This window comes from Megalopta genalis, chromosome 13 (genome assembly GCF_051020955.1).
Source record: "Megalopta genalis isolate 19385.01 chromosome 13, iyMegGena1_principal, whole genome shotgun sequence".
Lineage (NCBI taxonomy): Eukaryota > Metazoa > Arthropoda > Insecta > Hymenoptera > Halictidae > Megalopta > Megalopta genalis.
The window spans coordinates 10,688,860-10,699,807 of record NC_135025.1 but is presented as its reverse complement, the minus strand read 5'-3'; the positions used below and the strand labels follow the sequence as shown (position 1 = coordinate 10,699,807).

General features: G+C 53.9%; 1 protein-coding gene across 1 annotated transcript; it reads left to right on the top strand.

The window, feature by feature from the left end:
- The first annotated feature begins 503 nt into the window (after positions 1-503).
- Positions 504-4,499, top strand: LOC143260479 (uncharacterized). Its single transcript, XM_076525965.1, has 2 exons — positions 504-1,150; positions 4,406-4,499. Exons 1-2 carry the CDS (start codon positions 504-506, stop codon positions 4,497-4,499), a joined length of 741 nt encoding a protein of 246 aa, XP_076382080.1.
- The last annotated feature ends 6,449 nt before the right edge of the window (positions 4,500-10,948 follow it).

The following is a 10,948-nucleotide window of genomic DNA, read 5'->3' as shown; positions in this document are numbered from 1 at the left end:
CCGCGTTCGTCCTCCGGAGACTTACTGGGTACGCGCCCAAGACGACCGTCGACATTCGCGTATACCCGCATCTGCAGGACCTCGTTTTAGCGGACCCTGATCCGACTAGAGATCTCCCTGTAGATCTCTTAATCGGGGCCGATCGTTACGGTGATGTGATCGGTCCCGGCCTGCGCCGCGGAACACCCGGCCAGCCAATCACGCAGAATACCATATTCGGTTGGGTCGTCTCGGGCGCCGCGTCGACACCCGCGAACGATCCCGATCCCTCCGTGGCGTCCCTGCACTGTCGCGCGGAGGAGAAGTTGGTGCAGTAACTGCGATTGTTCTGGGAGCTCGAGGAGGCGAGTCCCAAGTCTGTCCTTTCCCCTGACGAGTCGAGGTGCGAGGAACATTTCGTCAACACCGTCTCACGGCGGGCGGACGGACGATACGTGGTTCGGTTGCCCCTGCGTACCGAACCACCCCTCGCTCTCGGCTCGTCAAAGGGCCGTGCCCTAGCCATGCTGCGTGGAGTCGAACGGCGACTCAGAGACGACAGTCAGTTGGAGACCGCGTACCGGGACTTTCTGGCCGAATATGAGGCCCTCGAGCACATGGAGGAGGCCCCTCAGGCACCCAGGGATGGCGCGGTGTTCCTTCCGCACCACCCAGTGGTCAAGCGGAATGTAGACGGAGCGCCGCGCGTCCGCGTTGTTTTCAACGCCACTAGCCCCACTTCCAACGGACTGTCGCTCAACGATCAATTACTGACGGGGCGGAAGTTGCAGCGAGACATCTTCTCGGTACTGTTGCGCTGGCGAGTCCCGCGATTCGCCCTCAAGGCCGACATCGAGAAGATGTTTCGGCAGATCCGCGTGCACGAGGAGGACGCGGATCTGCAGCGGATTTTATGGCGGCGTGGGCCCGACCAAGAGCCTCGCGAATTCCGTCTCACCACCGTCACATACGGAACGGCCTGCGCCCCATACCTGGCTCAGCGCGTCTTACTGCGGCTCGCCGAGGACGAGGGAGCGCACTTCCCTCGCGCGCGAGCGATAATGCGCTCGAATTTCTACGTGGATGACGTTCTCTTCGGCGCTGACGGGATGGAGGAAACCATAGCCTGCCGTGACGAGCTCACACGCCTCCTAGGGCGTGGAGGCTTCAGGTTAGGAAAGTGGGCAGCCAACACCCCTCTGGTGTTGGCGGATAGCCAGAAGTCGGCGGCGGTGGACCTCACGGGGGCTGCCCAACAGCACCATCCCGTGTTGGGGGTGGATTGGAGTCCGGACTCCGACTCCTTCGGGTTCACCGTCGTCCCAGACTCCGCTTCGTCGGTTACGAAGAGAGCGGTGCTATCGGTGATCGCGCGCTTGTACGACCCGCTGGGCTGGGCGGCACCGGCAGTAATCAGAGCAAAAATATTGCTGCAGGAGTTATGGTTGGGGGGTGCGGATTGGGACGCTCAGCTCCCGGACGAGCTCAGCCAGACGTGGTCCGAACTCGTCGCCGAGTTACCGCCCTTAAGCGCCGCACGAGTGCCACGCTGGTTCGGCACCTTTCAATCCCCGCGCGGGAGGGAGCGATAAGAGTTGCATGGTTTCGCGGTCGCGTCTTCGCGCGCGTATGGTGCGGTGGTGTACCTGCTAGCGCGACCGTTCCCGAGCGAACCCTCGGGAACCCAGGTGACCCTCGTTGCCTCGCGAACCAAGGTTGCTTCCGTCAGGACCGTCAGTATTCCGCGTTTGGAGCTTTGCGCGGCGGCTCTCTTGGCCGAACTATTGCGACGCGTCGCCGGCGAGATCCTCGAGGATCGCCTAGAGACCCACGCGTGGACCGATTCACGCGTGGTGCTCGCGTGGTTGGCCCGGACTCCCTCCACGTGGACCGTCTTTGTGGCCAATCGCGTGGGCCGCATTCATGAACTGTTACCGGGCACGCCGTGGCGTCACATGCCCACACGCGACAATCCCGCGGATTGTGCGTCTCGAGGACTGCTCGCCGGCGAGTTGGTCAACCACTCCCTGCGGTGGACGGGACCCCGGTGGCTATCGGGGCCGCGGTCCGGCAGGCCGCAGCCGTCGCGCGAAGCTCCCCCGAGCATAGATCAGGAGCTACGCGTCCAGACGGCTCGCGTAAGTGGCGAGAAGGAGACCCCCCTGGCTACCCTCCCGTCCAGCGTTTCGTCCTGGGCGAGGCTCCTGCGCGTCACCGCAAACTGCTACCGGCTTGTCGCGGCCCTTCGTCGAAGGAGGAATAGTCCCTCGGATTGCGAGACGCCGATGCGGCGGGCGAGGATCTTGTGGCTCCGTTGGCTGCAGGGTGGCGCCTTCGCATCGGAGATACGCGCCGTCCGAAAGTCCCAATTCGTCGGGCGAACGTCGCCCTTGACGCGGTTGAGCCCATTTCTTGACGAGGCAGGATTGCTCCGCGTGGGGGGACGTCTAGACAACTCGTCCCGCGCGTACGACGAGAAACACCCCATCCTCCTCCCAAAGCACCCAGTGGTGGATTTGCTGATGGAGGCTGTGCACCTCACGGCCCTCCACAGTGGACCCCAGCTCACCTTGAGCGTGCTGAGGAGGACGTATTGGCTTCTGGGTGCCCGAGACACGGTTAGAAGAGTGACCTGGAGGTGCGTAGCTTGCGCAAGGCATCGCGCATCTCCAGCGTCCCAACTCATGGGCACATTGCCCTTATCGCGGGTAAACCCTTCGCGGCCCTTCTCGCACGTGGGCGTCGACTATGCGGGCCCCCTCTGGACCCGCATGGGGAAGGGCCGGTGTTATCGGGCCCAGAAGTCATACATCGGGGTGTTCGTGTGCTTCGCGACCCACGCGATCCACCTCGAGCTGGTGAGCGACTGCACCACGGCGGGCTTCTTGGCTGCACTGCGGAGGTTCGTCTCCCGTCGGGGTAGGACCGCTGCTATTTATTCCGACAACGGAACGAACTTCCGCGGTGCCGCACGGGAGCTCGCAGCGATGGTTCGGGCGGTCCGCTACTCAGCCGAGGTATCGGCCTTTCTCGGAGAGGCCGACATCGTGTGGCATTTCTCCCCACCCGGAGCCCCGCATTTCGGCGGTTTATGGGAAGCGGGGGTTAAGGCAGTAAAACGCCACTTAGCACGGGTGGTTGGCCAGCACACCCTCACCTTTGAGGAGATGTGCACCCTGTTGTGCACTGTCGAGGCATGCCTTAATTCCCGCCCCCTAACACCGATGTCAAGCGATCCGACGGACTACGCGGTCCTTACACCAGGGCATTTCTTGACGGGAGCACCCTTGCTTACGCTTCCGGGAGAACGTTCGCCGGACACCGCCGCCTCCCCCTTGTCCCGATGGCAAGGGGTCGAAACCATGCGTGCCAGTTTTTGGAAACAATGGAACCGCGGGTATCTCCACACGCTGCAGGAGCGCAGCAAATGGTGGCGTGCCGAGAGGAACCTGCAGGTGGGAGATCTCGTGGTTCGTCGCGACGCGAATTGCCCACCGGCGTGTTGGCGTCTCGCACGCGTGCAGACGCTGCACCCCGGTGAGGACGGCCGAGTTCGAGTCGTAACCATCCGCACCGCCGGCGGATGTTACACTCGGCCGATCACGCAGCTCGTGCGCTTGCCGGTGGACATGCCCGCTGGACCCTCCTCAGGACCGGAGCAGTAGCGAGGGAAGGCGAGCGTACATGGCGGGCGGACCGAGCTCGCCATTAGTTATTAAGATCAGCGGAGCTGAGGCGGGCGGTATGTTCCGGCCGAATCGCGGACCGCGGGTCAACGCACGTTCGACTTTCGATGTACGCCGTCTCGCCGTTTTTGTCGAATAAACGGCGAGGCGGCGACACAATAACACGATCGACGTGCGTTGGCCCGACCGTCAAACGCTCGCCTCGGCCTAATGTATATATGCAGCGTTTTTGCCTTAGGAGGCAATGACCGGCCTTCGACACCTGACGATGCGTCACCTTGAGCATCGGCCAGGTGTCTATATATACTGCCGCAAATGTGATAACGAAGATTCTCCAAGATATCGATATAGCGAACAGTCAAGTTTAATTTAGCACCCCTTGCGCCGATACGAAGCCGTGTTTCAGTTTTTATACTTCTGTCGTAGCCGTGCTACACTTCATACGCCAAACGGAGCCGTGCTCCAAAAGCTTGTAAACCAAAGGACTGTGGAGTCCAAATCAAATAAATCGCGTGTCGTCTCCTCCCGAATTCCGGCGCTTTAATTTTGTGCCGTGCGCAACAAGTACATAAATTGTTGTTTCGACAGTGGCCTCGTAAAAATGTCGGCTAGTTGCTCTTTTGATGGCACATACTCGATGTCTACTTCACCACGATTGGCAGCATCGCGAGTAAAATGATATTTCACGTCGATGTGTTTTGAGAGTTTATGATCAATCGCATTACCTGAAATCTTAATAGCTTCCTGGTTGTCTACAAGTATTGGAATAATTTTACATTGAACATCAAGTTCATTCAATGTGCGGCGCAACCAAACGGCTTCTTCAGACCGTGAAATAGCGCGATATACTGAGATTCAGCTGTTGACCCAGCAACAACCTTTTGTAATTGGCTAGACCACAATATTGGTGCACCATTCAAGGTGAAAACAAACCCGCTTCTTGACCTTGGTGTCTCTATGTAGCCGGCATAGTCAGCATCAGTGAATCCGATCGTGTCTAATGAACTCCCACTGTTCCCGTAAACAATCCCGTAGTTGCGTGTGCCGTTCAAATAACGCATTATTTTCTTTACCGCTTGCCAATGGCTTCCATCGTAACAGCTTAAAAATTGACTCGCATAATTTACGGCAAACTCAATATCCGGACGACTTACTCGTGCAGCGAAGAATAATGAACCTATTGCTTCTCGATATGGTATTTTAGAAATAGGTACACTTTGAGATTTGGTTAAAGATGCTCCCGGTTCCGCAGGTACGCTTGACAAATTCGCGTCATGCATATTAAATTTTTCTAAAACTTTGCTAATATACCTGAACTGAGAAATCCTTAACTTTCTATTCTCACGATCGCGCTTAATTTCAAAGCCAAGAAATTCATCGGCACAACCTACAGTGATCTTGAAATTATATTTTAAATATTCTAATACGCTTTCTATCGCATTCATACTCTCACTCATGATCAGACCATCGTCCACATACACAGCTAAATACACTTTGTACTTTTGCACTTTACAGAGAAACACACACTTGTCACTACTAATATTCACAAGATTAAGTTCCTTGAGGAACCTCGTGAATTTCTCGTTCCAGCATCTCGGTGATTGCTTCAGTCCATATAGACTCCGGTGTAGGTTCAAAACTGCGTTTGGTTGATTCTCGTTCGTGTAACCTGGAGGCTGCTCCAGATAGATGTCCTCTTCAAGATCTCCGTACAAAAACGCCGTTTTGACATCAAATTTCATAATTTCATAGTTCTCTTTCGCTGCTATGGCGAGGAAAATCCTTATCGACTCATAGCGTACAACGGGTGCAAAGATTTCAAAGAAATCTATACCTTTGCGCTGTCGAAATCCTTTGGCGACTAGTCTCGCTTTATACCTTTTTAGATTTCCGGCTGCATCGAGTTTAATAGCGAAGACCCATCTGCATTCTATCGCTCTTTTGCCTTTGGGTAGATCGCACAGGGACCATGTGTGATTTTCTATGAGGGCTTGCACTTCCTCGTCCATGGCATTTATCCATTTGCTAGCATTCTCATTCGATACGGCCTCATGATAAGTCATAGGTGCCGTATCTATGAAATAAGTGACAGCAACGCCGTATCTATCAGGTGATCGCAATCGATCTCTGTCACGCAGCTGTCTACCTTCGCGAGTGTTTTCATTGGCTACTACTCGCTGAATATTCTCGTCTATGAGTGATTCAACATCTGGTATAGGTAGAACGATCTGCTGATCGTTCCCTTGTTGAGTCTCGTTTTGCTCTTCGACGTGTAGCTCTTGATGTTCGACTCGAGTGATCGGCTCCATTTTCTCTTGTGGATCAAACTCGATTAAAAACTTCTGAGATTCTGCATCGCCTTCAGCGCTTGGCAAAATGTTTTCATTGAAGGTTACATCACTGCTGATTAGTACTTTCTTTGATGCATTATCCCAAAGTCTGTAGTTTGTTGACTCACCATCATAACCGATAAAAGTGACCACCTTGCTTTTGGGGTCGAACTTGTGCCACTTTTCTTTGGGTATAATCAGGTAGGCCTGAGCTCTTCGAATACCCTTAAATACTTTATGGTGGGTTTTCGCTTAAACCACTTCTTGAATGGCGTAGTGGTATCTCCCTGCTTAAATATGGTCCGATTCAAAATATAGCAAGCAGTGTTAACTGCTTCGGGCCATAATTTTTTATCAATCTTCTTAGCGTGTAGCATTGAACGCACACTTTCTACTAGAGTCCTTATCTCGCGTTCGGCATGTCCGTTCTGTTCATGTATATACGGCGACGATAGTTCATGAACAATACCTTTTTCCTTTAAGAAGTTTTGGAGCTCCCCGCAGGTATACTCTGTCCCATTGTCTGAGCGTAGGACTTTTATTTGTGTCCCTACCTGGGTTCGCACAAACGCTTCGAACTCCTTGAAATTCTTTACGACTTCGTATTTGTTGGCCATAAAAAAACTTTCCGGTAGTTCGTACTCTCATCTTTGAAAAGTAGGAAAAACCGTATGCCGCTTGGCGAACTTATTTACAGGCCCACAAACATCTGTATGTATCTTTTCTCCTGGGCCGGAATTGCTCGGCAATTCGACGCTTGGGTGAGGTTTACGGGACTGCATATCCATGACGCATCCTTCACAAAAAATTTTTCACCCGCGACTCCATCTATCCTGAACTGTTCACACGTGTGCTTGATGGTTCGTACATTTATATGACCCATCCGCTCATGCCAGAACTTAAGTTTTTTACTGACATCTGTTTGGGCAGCTTTACATTTAGTAGGCACTTTCACTTTAAACAGCATCTTGAAAAGCCGTCCATGTGGGACTCCTCGCAGGGCAAGCTTGCCATTGTTTTCATTAATTTCGCATCTGTCTTCAAATGAATGGAAAGAATAGCCTTTCTTGTTAACGGATCCAATTGAAAGCAAATTACATCTCAATTGAGGGACATAGAGTACACCGTATAACTCTCATTCATAAATGACTTCCACAATCTTTTTTTGGATTGTAATTATTCCAGTGCCCGCAGCTTCGATGATTCGATCATCAGCTGTTCTTACCTAGTGGCTATTTGTATTCGGATGCAACACAGTAAAGTAGTCTTTTCGGAAACTCATATGCATTCCGGCACCGGAATCAGCAATCCAAATCTCCGAATCACTATCGCTCGTGCACTTATATGTGTCCACAATATCACACACCATTAGTGATGCATTAACTAACTAAAATACTATTTTGCTCTAAAATAACAGTTTGAGTTCCTTGCTTATGAATAAGCACCGATACCCAACATAACTAGGTGATATCACTGTTAACCTCCGACACGAGCGAACTGAAGGAACCGGAGAAAGTGTGAGCATCGCAGGAGAAGGCTCTTCAGGCCTTGCAGCAGTACACCATAGCAAGGTATCCCGAGATGCCTGCCAAGTTCGGCGAACTGTTACTGAGAATTCCAGACTTACAAAGGACGTGTCAGGCAGGGAAGTAATTGTTGAGCGCAAAACGCGCGGAAGGAGAAGGCAGCTCGTTCAACTTGTTGATAGTATCGTTGAGAGAAGATCATTGAATCTTCATCATAGGCGTAAGTTGAGCGCATCGCTACACTGAGACGCTACACAGTATGTATGTGTATAGGATTGTCTACGACCGGGTGCGATTGGTTTCAGACTGATTTTTTCCATTACAGATTCCACGCTTATAGGTTCCATAAGCTTACGGAATCGGATACGTTAGATAACCAAGAAACGGGCAGAACTAGACAAACAAATTCATAAACCTTACGGTCCATGATATGCATGTGTATAGGATGGTCTACGACCGGGATGCGATTGGTTTCAGACTGATTCTTTCCATTGCAGATTCTACGCTTATAGGTTCCATAAGCTTACGGAATCGGATACGTTAGATAACCAAGAAATGGACAGAATTAGACAATCAAATCTATAAACTTTACGGTCCATGATACATTAGTGGTGGGTGAAGGGCGAATATTCTTATAGAACTAATTAGAAAGGCGAACGAGAAACGATGTTTTTCTCTCTAATTTCGTTCTTTATTTTATATATGTATCTTTTTTTTCTAATTAAAATGCTTCCACGTGGGCGTCGCGCAACGCGAGCTCAGATCACAATATCCACCATCGAATGTTACGATTCGCATTCAAATAAATATCACGAGTGTGCTTCATTACCTCCAAGCAGGGGTGAAACAGCGGCAGTTATTGCACGTTTTTGATTGAAAATTGATATTAATATCGATCCAACGTGTTGGACAGATTTTATATCAAATTATACTCGTGTGCGTTTCATTTCGCATTCCAGAATGATACTCGAGCGTCTATTACATTTGCTTAGTCGTAAACATGATATCAAACAAGAAACATACACGTTTTTCAACTACCCTGTTTATAATATAAAATTTTAACTTCGGGTTTTTATTAGTTTTTGAGATATTAACCAAAAATTATCTACTAAAGGTATCCTAACCCATTTTTTTTTTTTATTTAACGTGGAGGAAATCTGCTCGCCAGACACCCCCGCCCCGCCCGGGGGAGCGGGTCGAGAGTAGTGTGGGGTTTTACCCACTAAAACCTCCACGGCGACCTGAGGACGCTGAGCCGATCGCTGGCGATTCAACGGGGGAGCCACGGGAACTCTTGAAGAACACTACCGCGACTCCTCCTCGCCTGGCCGGCCATCAAGATGGTAACGATGGCCGGCCGCGTCCCGGGGGGAGATAAATCCTCCCCCCTAAAATCCATTTAAATTTAAATTCGGCGGCGCGAGGGGTCGCACCCCGCACCGCCCCGACACGGCGACCGCGCGATAGGTGACCAGGGCCCCCGCCCTGATCACAGCGGCCGCCGGGGGGACGACGAGTATATTGGAGGAGGATCACAGTTAACCCTCGCCACCTTCAGGCGACTCGTCGTCCCCCACTCCCAACAGTGGAGGTCCTCCTCTGTTGGCGGGCGGAGGGCAATGAAACCAGCGTGTTCTGGTACACCCGCCGCCAGCCCACTCTCAGCTGCCCGGTGTTTCTCGGCGTTGGCGCGCACGCCGTCCCCGGGCACGTCGGGCGGGATCGGTTAGCTCCCGATCCTGCTCGGCAGCCTCCTTCCGCGACATAACATCCTCGCAGAAAGAGATTGCTGCCGCCCACTTCCCCGGGCCCTCCAGCATGGCCCCAACTAGGCTGGAGAGTGCGAGGTCGTGGTCGACTTCCCGTTTTAGGACTCGGCGCAGCGCTGAAAAGGCGGGACATTCCTCCAGCGTGTGCTGCGCCGAGTCTTCCTCCGCGCCACAGTGGTGGCACACCGTCGTCGCTTCCCGCCCGATGCGACACAGGTAGACACCGAAGCAGCCATGCCCGGTGAACACCTGCGTCGCTCGGTAGGAGAGCCTGCCATGCCGTCTCTCCCGCCACGAGGTGAAGTGCGGCAGGAGAGCCCCGGGGACGCGCTCGCAGGCGTGGGAGCAAAGCTCGGCACGCCATCTGGCGAGCGCTAATCGCCGGGCCTGGAGCTCGAAGCCCTCGACCGTCTCTCGCTCCGGCGGGGCCCCACGAGCACGGCTGGCGATGCTAGTGCGCCTATAAACATAGGCTCGCACCGCCGCTTGAAGCTCGAAGGGAAGTTCTCCCGCCAGAGCAACCGCCGCCACGGTAGACGTGGTGCGGTAACCTCTTATGAGGCACATGGCCATCCGCCTTTGCAGCCGGCGCAACAGCCGCGTGCCGCGCCGACTGGCCATCACGTACGGCGCTCAAATTGGGGCACCGTATAAGGCCATAGACCGCACCACGCCCAGGTATAGGCGGCGCACCAAATCTCCCGGTCCCCCGAGGTTGGGCAGCAGGCGGCCCAAAGAGGCCGCCGCCTTTTCGACTCGGGGGACGAGACGGTCGAGATGCGCACCGAAGCCCCAGCGGCTGTCGAGGATCAGTCCGAGATATTTCAACTCGGACTTCATCTCGACGCAGGCTTCTCCAACCCGGATCCACGATCTAGCCGGTGGCCGAGACCGAGGCCGTCCGTGAAACCAGACAGCCTCGGCCTTCTCCGGGGCTATTTTCAGCCCCAGATCGCGGATCCTCGCGACGACGGCTGCCACCGCAACCTCTGCTCGTCGGATGGTCCTCTCGAAGGTACTCCCGACGGCGACCACCAACGTGTCGTCCGCGTAGCAGACGAGGGTGGCACCGTCGGGCAGGGAGGCCTTTTCCAGGACCGCGTTGTAACCCAGGTCCCACAGGAGCGGTCCTAAAACGGACCCCTGCGGGACCCCGGTTATTCAACCCACCTGTCCCGCATGTAGGCCCCGATCACCCGCCTTAGATAGTTAGTTAGTGTCGTCGTTGTGAGTCTAAAGATGGGCTATGCCTGGGTCCTATGTGGACTATACTAGCCGCTCTCTCGACGCGTGCCGATGGTCTGGCTCTACCCTCGTTCGTTATCGTGACAGGGGAAGACAACGTGCTACTCCCGCTGCCACCTCGAGTCCAACCCAATCCAGGCACTCTTGACGGAGTAGTGTTAAAGTCAATTTATCTCCGCAAGAGGGGCTTCAGCCTCGCCCGAGGGGACGAACCCCGAGGGGTCCGCCCAGCATGCCGTTCGAATGGCGGAGTGGACAAGTCCACGTCTGCCCGTCGCTCAAGTCGGACACGGGACGACTCCAAAGCTAGCGCCACCTGATAGGAAGCGCAAGCTGGGTCCCGCGACTTGTGTGCACTAGCCCACCCTCTGTCCTTGCAATTAGAGCAGACCGGAGGTTCACTCTTCTTGCTA